The sequence below is a fragment of the Thermobia domestica genome, chromosome 3, assembly GCF_964235325.1.
Source record: "Thermobia domestica chromosome 3, izTheDome1.hap1.1, whole genome shotgun sequence".
Lineage (NCBI taxonomy): Eukaryota > Metazoa > Arthropoda > Insecta > Zygentoma > Lepismatidae > Thermobia > Thermobia domestica.
In genome coordinates this window covers 346,938,961-346,956,207 of record NC_137456.1, presented here as the reverse complement: position 1 = coordinate 346,956,207, position 17,247 = coordinate 346,938,961, and the positions used below count along the sequence as shown (strand labels likewise).

The following is a 17,247-nucleotide window of genomic DNA, read 5'->3' as shown; positions in this document are numbered from 1 at the left end:
AACGGGAGAACCCCGAGAAAACCCATGCACACGGTGATTGTCCAGCACAAAGTTCACTTGGCGGGGGCTGGAATCGAACCCGGGACCCCAAGCACGAGAGGTGAACGCTCTATCACTGAGCCACAAACAACATGACCACTCTCTGCCATCTAGCCTCCTGCGATTTCTACCTCTTCATTTCTACCACATAATTCCAGCTGAAAGAGGAGGTTTTATCTCCATCGAAGATATTCAAACGGAATAGTAGGATTATTATTAAGTATTCTACCTTTTAGTAGGTCTTGGGACTAATGAGTTTTTTTTTTATTTATTTTTTTTGTGAATTTTCAGTTTGGGCCTGGAAACGTTTCTTCCATTTTCTCGATTTTCAGCTTCCTCTTTTAATTCCCAATATTCTTCTATTTTTCAAATCATCGACCACTTGTGTTCTTCCTATTCGTCGGTTTCCTTCCATCTTTCTTTGTACGGCGGTATGAAGAAGGTGGATTAGGATTAGGAACTAGATTTCTGGGCTTTCGGCATCTAAGGCCGTCTTAACCTGTCATGTATGGGGGGTGATGTTCCTCGGCGATCACACTACTCCCAGCAAAGGAAAGGAAGAAAGGACTGGGGAAGGAAGGAAGCGGTCTGGAACCTGTATGTTGTGTACCATCCTGGCATTTGCCTGGTGTGAGGAGGAAACCCCAGGAAAACCTGACTCGGGATGGCTGACTTTTTCGACCGAGCGTCCTCACTGGGAAACAAAGCCGGGACCGCTCGCACCAAAGACAAGAGCCTTGGCGACTACGCTACGTGGGGCCACACAAACGGAATAGACAATTCTTTAATATTCTATATCCAATAAACTTCCAGGAGAGCTTTCAATAATGGGAAAATTGCTGGAATCGTTCCATGCAAGCCAATCTGTCTATTTTGAAGGTGACAGTGGAATTTCGGATCTAAGCAAGTTTTTCTTTCTTCTTTTTATTTTTACAAGAATTTCTCGAAAATTTTGGGCAACACCTCGTACTAGTACTCAGGCTGTGAAAAGTAGTTAATTATTTGTTTTACTTTATCCTCTTCTACTTCTGTATTTGATACAGATAACTTCGTTCAAATCAAAACTCTTTTTGTCTTTCTGATATTCATTTTGATGACATACTTTCGCAGCTTTTCCTCAAGTTTTGTACTGTTATAATAATTAAATTAGGGGAACACCGTGGTGTAGTAGATAGAGCGTTGGATTCATGTCCGCGTGGTCCTGGGTTCGATTCCCGGACGGTGTTTCCCTCCAGCGTCGTGAGGCAAACTGGGGAGTCATGTGAAATGAAATCTTTGAGTTTTACGTCCCACGGTTATGCCGGCTAGGCTAAAGGAGACGGTGATGATGAGTAATGAATGAAATGGTGGAATGAAGAAAGTGGGAGGAAACGGGAGAGCCCCGAGAAAACCCACGAGCACGGTGTTTGTCCACCACAAAGTTCACTTGGCGGGGGCTGGGATCGAACCCGGGACCCCAAGCACCAGAGGTGAACGCTCTACCACTCAGCCACCGCGCCCCCAGGGAGTCATGTGAATAGAAGACGGCCACTAGATCTAGAAAGCTCCTGATGCGACTGTTAGGGACAAGGCGTCGCAGCGCTCTGACCACGTGCTTGCAGCTAAGCTGGACGTAGTTCAGCCGGTCGCTAGCAGATGGCGCTGGAGTACGCTTAGGCCCACAAAATGGGCTGTTACACAAAGTGGTTTGGTTGGCTTTTATAATAACAGGGCTCATAGTGGTCTGGTCTCTTATAAATAGTTGAAAAGTGACTAAAAGCACACGAAAAAGTGACCAAAGTGACCAAAAGCACACAAAAAAGTGACAAAAATCTCATCATGTCCCCTTTTTCCTTTGTCAATTTCTCCATCACCTCTCTCTTTGTTTGTTGTTTTGTTTCATTTTTCTTCTTTGCTTCTTTTTAAGCTTCCTCTTTTCTTGGGTTTTCTAAGTATGCTTTGTAGTTACGGTAAGCAGACTTAGCAGATGTAAGAAGCTTCCAGTTCGTAAGTGGAAGCAGTTCTGGCCTATTTCCGAATTTCTTCATCCCAGGTATTATATTTAACTTAGCATTGAGAGTTCTCAAAGCCCACACGAAAAAGTCACTTTACCTCCCCAAAAAGTAACTTTTAGTGACAAATTTTGAAAAAAAAATAGTAACTTTTAGCCCTACCGCTCACTGGCGACAAAACAGTTGCGCAACTATCTCGTCGCTGTCGCCTGCAGTCAGCAACTTCACGGAGACAAAACAGTTTTGTTGCTATACCCTCGCTCATTGGCGACGGCAACAGAAAAGTTGCCGAGCATTTGATATCACAATTTACATAATCGGCAACCGGAACAGTTCACATAATCGCTGGTTTCGGACATAAAAAAACTACCGCCCATTCCAATGGTTAAATAAATAAATTTAAATAAACTTTCGAAGGTAGCGCCAACAGGGGCGTTATTTCAGACTTCACTTGAAGGGGGCAAGAGCACCACCGATATAAGATTTTCACGTCTTGTACTATTATATTAGCAGACAACTGATTAAAGTATATGTATCCCTTAAACTCTTGGGGAGCAATTGCACCTTTTGCCCCCCCCCCTTCCTAAATGACGTCTCTGAACGTCAATGAGTGACAAAAATAACAGCATTGTGTAAGTTAATACGAACGGGAACAATTATTCGAATCAAAAGATAACAAGAATAACGAAAATATAAAACGACTGGAAATAACTAACAGAACGAAACTAAGAAAAGCGGCAATCCGACAACACTGTACAGTAACTGTACTCTCAATGTTCTACGTATAGCCATAAAATAAAAATTGGCTTTCTTCGTTCTTCCCGCGTATTCTTCACGTTTTAAAATCGGCAATTTTTATACAGTACAGTTTTTTTCTTTTTTAATATTTGAAATTGAAAGAAACTTGAAAATGATAGTTTTATCTGTATTTTTTTTCTAGTTGTGGGAAATAAATGAAAGTAGTAGTGTGTAGTATGACAGCAATATGTCATTATCGAAAAATGTTCCTACCCGTGTTGTCTTTTCTTGGCTGGAAAGCTCATTCTAGTTTCTTATAACAGCGAAACACACTTCCTTCCATAATTTCTCCTTTATATATATTTCTTCTTTAACGTTTCTCTATATCCTCAATTAATTTTTCATAGTCTTTATCACTAAAGACATGCTAGTCACTAATCAAAGAATGTATTAGTTTCCATTGCGAACACTTCTTTTCACGCGCTAACACGGAGCGAACTGTTACGTGAAAAACTTGTAGAAAATATATATATATATATATTTTTTTTACCTTTCTATTTGGAGGTACCTCGGCAACTTTTCTGTCGCCGTCGCCTCAGTGAGCGGACTCCCATAAGACTCAATGCACTTTTAGATGTTGCGCAACTGTTCCGTCGCCGAGCTGTTGCCCTGCTTGGCGACACCTCGGCAACTTTTCTGTCGCTGTCGCCTCAGTGAGCGGACTCCCATAAGACTCAATGCATTTAGCCAGAGCAACAAGATAGTTGCCCGACAAAATGTTGCCAGTGAGCGGTAGGCCTTAGTGTTCGCCGTCCCCTCTCTAAGGCCTACCGCTCACTGGCGACAAAACAGTTGCGCAACTATCTCGTCGCTGTCGCCTGCAGCCAGCAACTTCACGGAGACAAAACAGTTTTCTTGCCATACCCTCGCTCACTGGCGACGGCAACAGAAAAGTTGCCGAGCATTTGATATTACAATTTACATAATCGGCAACCGGAACGGTTCACATAATTGCTGGTTTCGGGCATTTAAAAAAAAAAACTACAGCCCATTCCAATCGTTAAATAAATCAATTTAAATAAATGAAATAAGACCTGCTTGGACAAATTCAAAGTCCTTTTCTACTAATTTCAAGACGCTCAATCCAATAGAATTATTTTCTTAACATGTCCAGCTATGGGGTCTCGAGAAAAATAATCTCAAAATTGGGTGGATTGAGCATCCTCAAATTAGTACCAAAGGTCTATTAGACATGTAACCCTATCGTGGGCACCTTTACCATTTGCATTTTTAAAAAAGTCAATTCACATTTGGAATTAGCATGCACAGGTTTTCAGGCGTGTTAAAGGTCTATAATTTCAAACAAACCATGAGGGTGGAACTAACAATGCGGAACTAAATAATTTGAAGAGATTAACAATGAGGGCGGGGGATGGACTCAGACGACATATATAACATTATTATAACAAGATCTTCTAAAATGTTCTTGCAATTTTTAGAAGTAAGGGCTCATGGCTCTCCAGCAAATTATCTTAATTACTCCAATGCTATCAAACTTTAGAAGTAGAAGGTAGCGTCAACAGGGGCGTCATTTTAGACTTCGCTTGAGGGCGGCAAGAGCATTACGGACATAAGACTTTCACGTTTTGTACTAGTATATTAGTAGACAATTGATTAAAGTATATGTATTCCCCAAACTCTTGGGGGCAATTGCACCCTCCTGCCCCCCTAAATGACGTACCTGAGCGTCAATGAGTGACAAAAATAACAGCATTGCGTAAACTAATACGAAAGGGAACAATTATTCGACTTAAAAGATAACAAGAATAACGAAAATATAAAACGACTGGAAATAACTAACAGAACGAAACTAACAAAAACGGCAATTGGACAACACTGTACTATAACTGTACTTTCAGATGTTCCACGTATAGCAATAAAATTGGCTTTCTTCGTTCTTCCCGCGTATTCTTCACATTTTAAAATTAGCCATTTTTTATACTGTACACTTTTTTCTTTTTTATATTTGAAATGGAAAGAAAACTGAGAATGATAATTTTATCTGTATTTTTTTTCTAGTTGTGGGAAATAAATGAAAGTAGTAGTGTGTAGTATGACAGCAATATGTCATTATCGAAAAATGTTCCTACCCGTGTTGTCTTTTCTTGGCTGGAAAGCTCATTCTAGTTTCTTATAACAGCGAAACACACTTCCTTCCATAATTTCTCCTTTATATATATTTCTTCTTTAACGTTTCTCTATATCCTCAATTGATTTTTCATAGTCTTTATCACTAATTAAAGACATGCTAGTCACTAATCAAAGAATGTATTAGTTTCCATTGCGAACACTTCTTTTCACGCGCTATACACGGAACGAACTGATACGTCAAAAAACTTGTAGAAAATATTTATTTTTTACCTTTCTACTTGGTGGTACCTCGGCAACTTTTCTGTCGCCGTCGCCTCAGTGAGCGGACTCCCATAAGACTCAATGCATTTTTAAATGTTGCGCAACTGTTCCGTCGCCGAGCTGTTGCCCTGCTGTCGCCCTGCTTGGCGACACCTCGGCAACTTTTCTGTCGCCGTCGCCTCAGTGAGCGGACTCCCATAAGACTCAATGCATTTTTAAATGTTGCGCAACTGTTCCGTCGCCGAGCTGTTGCCCTGCTGTCGCCCTGCTTGGCGACACCTCGGCAACTTTTCTGTCGCCGTCGCTTCAGTGAGCGGACTCCCATAAGACTCAATGCATTTAGCCAGAGCAACAAGATAGTTGCCCGACAAAATGTTGCCAGTGAGCGGTAGGCCTTAGTGACCAACTTGAAAAAAAGTAACTTTTAGTTTTAAAAAAAGTGACCTGCTATGAACCCTGTAATAATTAACTTGGTGGTGACAGAGATCGTATCTATTTGAAGATTCGTACCGGTACCAATAAAGCGTACATCTTAACAGGCGTATTATGGTTTCCCCTAGTACATTAGGATTTTGGCGGAAGGAGTACATCATCCCATGTTACTCTTTAATCTTAATTCTCCGTCTGATAAAAGAAAACTCAAGTAAGCAACTTCTACGATTTGATAATCTTTAGAAATGAAAACAGAGCACTGAGATGTTCTAAAAAGATGTCTCGCTCTAGATCACAAGAGACTATGAAATACTGCATTGATTATCTATTTCTCCATCTCACAAAGAAACAAAACTGTTTCAAGATTTGTTTTTCCAGTGGAAAACTGTTATCGGGTAAAGCGTTTCTTGCAGCATCTGCAGATAAAATGAAGTAGCATCTGCTGTTTATATTAGCTTTATATATATATATATATATATACAAAATGCAAATTTTAAGCTTTAACAACTTGAGAAAGTAACGCCAAATCTGTTGGATTAAGCTGAAGATGCTGAAAAGTCAATAAAACTCGTTAATACTGCAAGAAAAGGGATTTTCTTAAACTTCACTTGAAAAGAAAAATAATAAAATCAAGAAAAAACTGTAACAGTCACCCGTTCCAATTTACATGGGTACGTGATTATTTGTTCATTATCTACCAAAAACCAGATAAACTGCATAGAAATGTACAGCTCACAGATGACGAGAAGAACCCTGGCAGAAGTTGTGTGACGTAGGTATGGGCTCCTCCACTTTTCACACGGGGGTTTCAAATGACACCACGGAATAGCACACATATAACTTTACCCGGAGTAGCAGACGACAACTAAGTATAGACCACACCTCAAAAACCGAAAATGGACTTGACCGTGTCGTTGACCTTTCCCCGCTGTCCCTCTTTTAGGGTTCTTCTCATCTGTGAGCTGTACTAACAGAAGAACTGAGTGTACGAGTTCAGGATTTCTTTCAATATGGTCAAATGTTAATCTGTGTGAAATCGAAAAAGAATATACGGAAAATGTTTCCTACGAAACACAATAATGAATCAAATATCCGTGACAATTGGCATATTGTAATGTTAGTTTCTAAATGAATACTAGTATACATCGTTGCATGAGAACAAGAGGAACGTAACTCCAAAAATACGGTTTTCGTTTTCTTCATGTTTGGACATAATTTTGAAAGCCCCACTTGGTGTAAATGGAACAAAACGCCATCTGTTGTTCTTGCCGATCATCTGTTGTAATGTAACTCAATTACCATCTTATTAAAAAAGACATCTTTCTAAGAAAATAATATTTTTGTCCTCTCGCCTGTAAACCTACGAAAATGGAGTTACGTTCCTCTGGTTCTCATGCGACGACATCATTATTAGAGTTTCCACGAGATGGGAGGACACACGAGACAAAAGCTCTTCCAATTGAAACAAATATACCAGCGCTGAAGGTACTTCGAGAATTTATACTTCCAGTCTCCAGTGAAAACATCCTTATTTTGTGAGGTAGGAAAAATTCCACTCCCCATGAAGAATACGATATAAACGCTGAGTTTACGTTTATCACCATATGTGACACGCTCTGGCCTCTAGATAGGCAGCGGTGTCATTCGAATCATTTAGCAATCGACCCTACGATAAGTACAGTACAAGTTGATCGGAAGTTTATTTAGAATACATATTTTTACTATAGGTTATTATTATTTGTATATTGTTATTATGCTGCAACACAAAATTACAAAAGTTTCTGCTGGACAACATCTGACCCGTGTGTTTTCTCGTGGTTCCCCGTTTTCTCGCACATTCTCATCCCAATGACTCTACAATTATGCGTCTCTTCTACCCAGGGGCATAAGTACAGAGCGCAAAATTGAAATATATAAATCACGGGCCTCATTTCGTGTCGGTTTGAGTCAGCGCAACGCAAAACTGCGTTTCTGGCAGAAAACTAAACATATGTTACAAAACGCTGTACGACTATTATCGAGTTACTAAAAAGTGGCCTCTGACAGATAGTTGCACATCTTGTAAACAAAACGAGAGAGAGGATTGTTCGCCAATCACAGCAGTATTCTTCCACGCTGTTGCTAGGCAACGAAGGTCACTGACCGCGCTGTTGCCGGTAGTTGAGACGACTTCTTAAACGTCTTAAGTTTGTCGACAGAGGTGCTGTCTCTCTTGCGGAGCCTCTGACAACAGCGTCTCCAATACTCCACGTGCTCTACCCAGCTGTCAGAAGCCACCTTTCCTTGCACACACAATACGCATTGGGAGAATCAAATTTCTGTTGAGACGTAGGAAATTCAGGTGTCCTATTTGAAGTCCAGCATGTCTTAATCGCGTCTTTAAAAGCAGAAAAGGGAAAGTATGTACTAAATTCTCAAAAACTGTAGTAGAAAATTATTCCCGCCCCCTTAAGTACGAGGGCAGGCTGACAAGTTTTGTGTTAGTTAATATTCCTCGTATTTTTATTTGCAGAGATATCGGAACTTTTGTTGAGCCACGGAGCGGTAGTTGTTATCTGTCTACAAGATTAGCAGTTATGGCCAACATGGCAACTGGTATGGACGTGCGGTTAAAGCGAGGCTGATGGCAACGCTTTCTTGTCCACAATCGTCACAGATGACGAATCGAGGGCCCACCACTATACCCAACGATCGAGAGGCAGTCCATCGAGTACCGTCACAAAGGCTGTCTCAAAAAACGGTATGCACATCTACAGGAAAAGTCGTGCTGTGCGGGTTTTTTTTTTTTTTTTTTTTTTTTTGTGAACGGCGTTGTCCACATCGAGTTTCTTCCCAACTACCCTGAATTCAAAGCGGTACATCGAAACCCTAAAGCAGCTAAAGGTTCTACTGACACGCGTCAGGCTGGACAATGAAGTTATACTTTTCAGCCCACCCTCGTACTGAATCTAGGAAGAGAAAGAATCTTAATACCAGGCTGAATGCCTCTAGGTTTATGTATATGCATACATGTAAACGAACAAAAGGATAGACAATCATTTTTTTTTTTTTTTTTTTTTTGTATGAAGGTACCATGAAACGAGTAATTCTGTGGCAAGCTCGAATATTATAATATATGATAAAAAGTTTGTTCAATCTTATACTGTCACTCGAAAGTAAAGTGAGGAGAGTGGAACGTGATACTCACCATCCGAGTCTAAGTCGAAATCATCATGTGAATAACGCTCTGGGCCGTACGCTATAAAGATTTCATCTTCCCGGAAGAAATCTGCGAGGCAGGTCACCTGTGGAGAAAACAAACAAACAAACAATTAGACCCACTTCATCTTTCCTTTTACTAATGATACTTTGATCTGAATCCACTGTTAGAAAAGTACAATTAAACAAAATATGAGCAGCAGTGGCGTACGCAACGGGGTTACCTTCTTTCTAACTCCTTTTATAAGATATTACGGAAAAATAAATTATTATAATATTAAGATATGAATACATATATGTAACGTGAATACCCTAGAACAGGATTTCAACCTACTTCATACCACCTTTTATTACACCCAGAATCCACTATAGTTATTTTGACCAGTATTTCTCAAAGTGTGGGTCACGACCCATTGGTGGGTCGCAGATTGTTTTTTAGTGCGCCGAGATAAGTTTTTCCTGTTTTTATGAAGATTTTATTTTGATGCAGAAAAATATATGGTGAAGTGCTATTCAAAAAATGAAAATTGGAAGCGTTTCTAAATGAGGTAAAAAGTATGTGGTTACTCAGATCTCTGCTCTGTTATACCAGTAGAGATGCTGGATAATAATGAAAAGAGAGTGAGTGAATCAAAATTTGTCACGAGGTACCGCATTCCGTCGGGAGTAGTTTTAGCTCTGGATTACCTTTTTATTGAAACACTTTAGCCCTTTCGGCGCATGCGTACAATTTCGTATGATACTGTTACTGAGAAAGAAATTTATATTACACTTGCTTGATCGCCGCTGATTGATATCGAAGTGTTCACATCATCTTCAAATAAATTTCATGTTACTCACTCATATGGACTGTTATTGAACGAACTAGAATTAAAGACATAATTTACAAAATGTAACTGCTTTGAAACACACCACCATTACGTAGCATGTTAATGTGTATTTGGAGAAAAGTAGGTGGGCCACAAAATACTTTTCATTATTTAATGTGGGTCGCGGTAACAATAAGTTTGAGAACCACAGCCCTAGACGATAAACATTTCAGCGCTCCTGATTTATTAATACTATTTATTGTGGGTACTGTGTACGTACAGGTCCTTTACCTAAAGAAAAGAACAAACAAAAAAACACTCTTCTGACCTGAACGTAAGTTAATGTCATTTCGGTTTCGTACAAGTACACGGAGAAAAGAAAGTCCCTTTACACCCAAACTAAATGCGTGTAACAATGTAATGTTAAGATATCTAAGATTTGAACCTCCTAACCTGATCACTGATTTGGCAACTGTGCTCCTCACGTGAATTGCGACGTGACTGCCGCGGAGGAAGAATAAAATCTGTGCGTTGACCAGTTCATTGTTCAGTTTGGTGAACAACAATGGTACATACCAATGACTTCACTTTGGAGGAGCGCTTAGAGGCAAGTGTGTGGGTCCATGAAAGGAACAACGAAACTACGCCGCAGATGATGAATAGGTTTCGTGAATAGCTCGGTAAGGAGTCACCAAGTCGTCAGACTTTGATCACGTGGAAGAAAAGCTTTTTCGACTAGGAAGTGTTTTGGATGTCTCTCCGTCAATCCAAAAGGACACATGTGCACAAGTTAGTGCGTAGGGTGATGCGTTCACCGTACAAGTCGACCAGAAAGCATGCTGCAGAACTTGGAATTCCAAGGAGTATAATGCAGCTGATATGAAAATGGACTTAGACCTGCACGCATTCCGGCCAATGGCCATCAAAGAACGAACTGACGATGACGCCGGCAGGAAGCATGCAAGAACTTCATGGAGGCATTTCCCAACATTCCTGCTCGGGAACACGTTCTTTTCTTTGATGATTGTGGTATTTATCGGAGTTCGCGCGATAGGAACATCTTGAATTGGCCAAAGGAAAACCCATATTTTTATACAGCAACTGAGAACAATCTACTTCACGTCATGCTTTGCGCGGAAATGACTGAATAACATCTTTGAGGGTTCCGTGATCCAGATTACTTATCTAGAGATGGTGAGTGATTTGGCTTCTTTCACAGCTGCAGAATCTGCACCAAAAACACGGTTGTTTACCAACACGATGGAGCTCCCGCTCACTTCTCACTTGCTGTTCGTGAACGCCTGGACGCACTACTCCCAGGCCACTGGATAGGATATGGCTCCCTAAATTCACCAGCCTCTTATCCTCGGCCGTCTCGAAGTCCGGATCTTACGATACCAGACAGTGCCTTGTGGAGTATCATCAAATAACAAGTCAGAAAAAAGCGCTACATGGACAATGATGCTCTGCGGGCACGTATACTTAAAGCCTCCCACCGAGTATCAAGGATTATGAACGTGCACATACGGACGTTTTGGACACAACTGTAAGTATTATTAATGTAGGGATGAAATAAGTAAAGGAGTAAATGGGCTTTCCGGCTACCCTGTACACCGTGAAACTTGCCAGCACATATAGTAGCTAGTTTTAATGGTTTACGCAGGTTCTTGTAATAATGATTGGCCCTATTAATGTTATAAACTCCGCAACGAAAGAAAGAAAAGCCGCCCCTAAAACTGGCCGCACTAAGCGGATGCCTACTTCGTCTATCAGTATATAGACGAGCCTAACCTGTTTACGTTTCTTTCCAGCGACCCCGATAAGTAATTTCCAGTTTGTAATAAGTTTTATTATTATTATTATTATTACTACCTATCGATTACAATTGTATTTGTATTTTCTTCTATTTCAATATGCGGATGTTTTCACTTTCATGCCTCTTCTATTCCATTTTTTTTTTTAATGATTGTTTATTTGTTGACTACTTTTACTGTATTTGACAATGTGTACGGAAATAAAAATAAGAAATTCAAATTAATCTTTAGAAGTATATTTCTCCGCTACTGGATAGTATATGATTTCATCTTAGGCGGATTTAATATACTACACTAATACCCTGCATTAGTTCAATTCAATGCAATTTGCACTGTAAGTTTTACTTTGTGTGTTTGAAGTTTTTTCATGATTTCACAAACAAGCAAATGAATAACCATGATTATTAGCTTTATTATGCTATCTAAAAAACTGTTGCGTGCAAATACATTACTTAAGGAATTTGCATAATAACACATTTCAATACTATTATTTGAAATATCAGCAAAATGAACTTGGTGCTTCAACAACCCCGTAATTAAATTATGCATACGCCACTGACTACTAGCAAACGAAGTTCGTTTCTCTCGTTAGTCTAACAAAAACATCTTTTTGCCATAAACTTTTACCACAAAATTGCCGTTGCAAATTAGATAATTATGAAGGACCATATCTCACCTTAGAGTAACAAGCTTCCGGAAATGGAATTATTTTAATTACAAGTTAACTCGCTAATTACGTATTATATAAACTCTGATATCTTAACCATCTGAAAGACATTGCTATTACAATTCGTTGCTTAATATAAAACTCCCACTATTCACTGACTTTTCTTATCAGCAACTTGAATCACAATAGTTTTCTTTAATTTAGATCGCAAAGATGTACACAAATCCTGCTAACGGTGGTTTTAACAAGTCATTAACATACGGTAATGACACACATAACCGTACACACTAATTGTTCTCCTTTAAAGCGTTCTCTTTCTTTCTCTCTTCTTTCGTGAGAGTTGTCTAACAGTTACAATGTCAAATAATACAAAACCATGTCTCACAAGTCCTAATACGCCAAGAACAACTTTTGTCATGTTGAAAGAAGAAAAAAAAAATACCGGTAATGGCGGTGTCACATGCAATTACTTAACCATATTGTAACAGAAAAGTAACCAACACTAATACAGATATCTTGTAAGTGTGAGTTCTCTATCTGCACTGTTGGACTCTGTACTCTCACGAACTAGAGATTGGCTTTTTCGAAAAATTCGCTTTCCGATTTACGGAAATTTCATTTTTCAATTTTTCGAAAGTTTTCAGCTTTTTTTAAAAAAAATTAATTACCTTTTCGTTTTTCATTGATCTTTCGTTTTATATGATTTTTCGTTTTTCCATTTTCTTTTCGTTCTTCGTTTTTTGGAAAACTTTTCATCTTTCGTTTCACGAAAAGTTTTTCCTTTTCCGTTTATATTAAATAAAGTTCTCGTTTTTCGATTATTTTTCGTTTTCCGAAAAATTTAATTTTCCGCTTACCGAAAAGTTTTTCGTTTTACATTTCGCGAAATAAAATGTTTTTTATTTCTCGAAATCTTTTGTTTTTCAATTACTTTTCGTTTAATGAAAAGTTTTTAGTTCTCCGTTTTGAGAAAACTTTTTCAATTTTTTTTAGTTTTCGATTATTTTTCGTACTTCGAAATTTATTTGTTTTTCGATTCTTTTTCATTTTTCGTTCTTCAATGATATTTAGTTTTTTTTTAATTTTTATTTTCCGTTTTGCGAAAATTTTTCGCTTTTCGAAAAAAAAAATTTGCTTTCCATTTTTCGAAAAGATATTTTTTGGAAAAAATGTAACTCTGTGTAGTGGTTTCCAATCGAGGGCATCCATATGATAGATTCCAAGGAAGGACAACTAGCAGGCGCTCTATTTGCAGGATTGTTATTTTAAATATTACACTGATACACGTTGCCTTTACATAACCTTTTACTCAAATGCATATAAATAGAAGTTAAATACAGATTTACCACAAACAAAAATTGCTAATGAAATAACTACAATAAAATCCAATGTGCAAATACACAATGACGCAAACGTACAATCGAGAGAATCAACAGAGAACGTAACTTTCTTTACATTATTAAAAATTACTTTCAGTTTTCTTTGAACACACACTCATATAGCCTCGCTGCTGAACGGGACGTTAAACTCAAAATTTCTTTGAACACAAGTCGAAATTTTTCTTTCCCCGCCCAAACTTACCCATAACTTTGTTGCACAGATCCACTATGTTTTTTCTGTGAATACTTAGCATGCACAAACTAAGTAAGAAGTATTGGAATTGCGATATTACTTTACTTAAGCTCTTGTGTAGCCAAGTGGGCAAGGCACTGGTCATCAGAACGTGGTTCTGATAGAAGCAAAACGTATCATTGTTCCACACCTACTGTCAAATTATATGTGGAAATGAAATATTTATTTTGTTTGTGTTGTTTTCACTTCTCTACATGCAAAAAAAAAAAAAAAAAAAAAAAAAAAGTTTGTGGGGTGTTTGCCCTCCCCATTCCTAATGTTCCTGTATTAGATAAACAAAAATGACTGTTTGTACGACTTCACCTACAGTGAATTATGTTTATTGATATATATTTCGTTCTGTATAAAAGATAACGGATACTTGCTTTGGTCCAGGTGGTTGTTACTTCTATTCCCGACAGGAGCAGAAGTTTTCAATTGTGAGCTCGTTAGAATGCCCACGTAATAAGACTAAAGAATTTTCATGAGAAAATACCAGATGAGACACATCAACTGAAATGTACACCTTTTCAATACTAGATACTCGTAACTCTCGTCTAGTAGGCTACCTTTGAGGTGATTGTGGCACTATTTTACAAAATTAAGGAGTACCTATTTACTAAGTAAGGAGCTTGCCTACAAAACGAAAGATTTATCGTCTCGTCTCGACCCTTACCCGAAAACAAGTACATTTCCTAATTCGAGACGAGACGAAATCTCCTCGAGTCTTAAGGGTCTTCACTACAACGAAATTAAACTACCGCTAATTTTAGAGTTTTTTCTGTAATATCTTCAAAACAAATAAAAATATTCGAAAAGCGGGAACGTAGTAAACTAGACAATATGATTTTGCATGTGATACTTTTACCACAATTCATCTATCTGATTTCGGTATGCCACTATTTACCGAACCAGAAAAAAAAAGCTTAATTTATATACAGTTGCAAATCGAAAGCAGATAGATGAGTTGTAATAACGATATCACATGCAAAATAGTATTGTCTAGTTTACTACGTTTCCGCTTTTCGAATATTTTTATTTCTTTTGAAGATATTAGAGAAAATCCGTAAAATTAGCGGTAGTTTAATTTCACTGTAGTGAAGACCCTTAAGGACAACTCAAGGATTCATCCATGTCCTAGATATCAAACATTGCTTTAGTGGTACATATTTCATAGATAAAGTGATTGTACGAACACACAGACGAACATTTATCAACGTTTCAAGACAAGCAAGCTAAAATACAATACAATTTAATAATAAATATGGCTTAAAAGTTGTTATATCACACTTTTCGTGAATCTCTCGTAATGCTGGAGAGGATTCAAACACTTAACATTTTTGGGGGAGAGATACAGAGAAAGGAACAAAGGAAACTAAGGATTCGGATGAATTCTACCTACGTATATGAAACCAAGAAGAAAATCAGGACAAAATTTTGTACATAATTTTACAAAATAAGATGAGACGAAAACATTCTTCTAGACTCGAGACGAGACTAAAGTTAAGCTATCCCTGGGTTCTGGCTCTTTGACACAACAGAAGCCAGAGTCCTTATATCGGCGTATTGTTAACTGATGAATACAAATAATTACATATATGATGAAGTGTCGTAATTACTATATAATCCTAATTGTCTATGTGCTCTAGCTCTTACAGTCTTACTTGCCAGTCTGCAATACTCCAATCTACTACAGGGAAAAGCTACTTGTAATCCTATCTCTACAGGGTCAATGACACCAGATACTACGTTATGGTAAGTGGGCAAGAGCCTAACTTCGATCAGAACAATTAGGCAATATATAACTTTAGTTTTAAAATAATAAGAGTAATAATGCACACCCTTAGGAGCTCCTCGTCATGTTCTCATGATTAATTTCCGAAAAATAAAACAGTTATTCGAAATCCTGCATAATAAAATATTTATCAAGTATTAATACAATCTGGTAATAGTATAACAAGCTGATTATAGAATCTGGAAACCAACTTTGTTTGACCAAGCTTACACCTTGGTATAATGTGAGTATGAACACAACAAAATACAATAATTCAATTTATACAGAATACTATAATTATTCTATATACATAAAGAGACATATGTGAAATGACATTATATGAAAACTTTTTATACACGCATGGAACTGCTTCCCATGCTACTTCCCCAGAACTACAACACTGTCCTCAATATTGCATAAAAAAAAATACAGAATTCCGAATGAGACGTATTCAACAATCCTACTATTGTAATGCGGGGAACTTTTCCACGAAATCTTCCACGAGAAACGATCTCTGGAATTACAAGGGAAAAATGTCTTGATGGCCCGACTTGACAGCAACTAAGTTAAAAATAGCGTTGAGGTGTTGTTTTCTAGAGAAAGAAGGATTTTGTTATTACAAGTAACCAGATCTTCAGAGGCACCCGGTGCGCCGTCTTAACTTCATTACACTTGCACGCAGGAAATGTGACGACCACTTCAAAAGATGTGGTCTCTTTCTCTTCTCAGAGCCTGTGATAACGATCAATGCATTCATCCGGAGGGAGAGAGATCAGCTCTTCATCTATTTCGGATGCCATCGACATCAATGGACCCTGTGTGTTTCAAACGAAGGAAAATGCTATGACATAAATAACCACTTTCTCCTCTTTAGCAAAATTAATGAATTGTACACTCTCTTCTAAGAAACATTGATATTACAAGTGTACACGCATCATTTATTCTTAAATTATGACGGACTCAAATTCTTCGAAGTGCGATGAATTTACGAAATAGGGACCGACTGTCATGAAAGTTTTCAACTAATATGATGAACGGTTAGAGGACTGACCGACACGTGGCTGCAGTGGCGTAACTAAAAGCTTGAGAGCTCTCACGCAGACAGCGTATGTTGGCCCCTTCTGTACGTCCCATTTAATGATTTAGGGCCCCTGATGGCTTGAGGGCCTCCCGCATTGCGGGGTCTGTGGGGCCCTTATTTACGCCCCTGCGTGGCAGCACAAAGTTGGAACAATGGCGGTAACAAAATCAAATTTTTCAGTTTCACGTCCCACAGTTAATGCCCTTTAGGCTGAGAGAGACGCATGATAAGGGCAAATGAATGATGGAATGAGAATGTAGGAGAAAACGGGAATACCCCGAAAAAACTCACGGACAAGATGTCCACCACAAACTTGCTTGGCTGGGAATCGAAAAAGGGACTCCCTGTACCAGAAGTAAGGACTCTACCAGTGAGCCACCGTGCCCCCAATAGCAGTAGCATAGTAATGTATACGAAAAGGAAAAGTTTTGCTATTTAGCATAGAGGGAACAAACGCAGAGAAATTTATCGTTACAGGTGTTTTCGATAAATTAGATTTTTTTTCACCCTGAAGTGTGAACTATAATCTTATTTTCAGAAAGGTAGGAAGAAAATTCAAGAGATTCCGCCTGTTTGGAATAAATTTTAAAATTTTGTTTTGGACACATTGAGCACTATGCTCTACAGGCCATGGCGTTTCCTGATTCAGCTGGAGAGAACACGAGCAAACCGATATTTCCT

General features: G+C 38.4%; 1 protein-coding gene across 8 annotated transcripts in view; it reads right to left on the bottom strand.

Moving 5' to 3' along the window:
• Window positions 1-17,247, bottom strand: part of LOC145681280 (serine/threonine-protein kinase DCLK1-like) — a 360,318-nt gene that overhangs the window by 97,297 nt on the left and 245,774 nt on the right. For all 8 annotated transcript variants that reach the window (XR_014130757.1, XR_014130756.1, XM_081752902.1 and 5 more), the window contains one exon: window positions 8,800-8,896. Coding sequence is in view for 6 of the 8 variants with exons in the window: in XM_081752902.1 (XP_081609028.1) it covers window positions 8,800-8,896 (97 nt within the window). In the remaining 2 variants the exon portion in view is untranslated. The remainder of the gene's footprint in view (window positions 1-8,799; window positions 8,897-17,247) is intronic.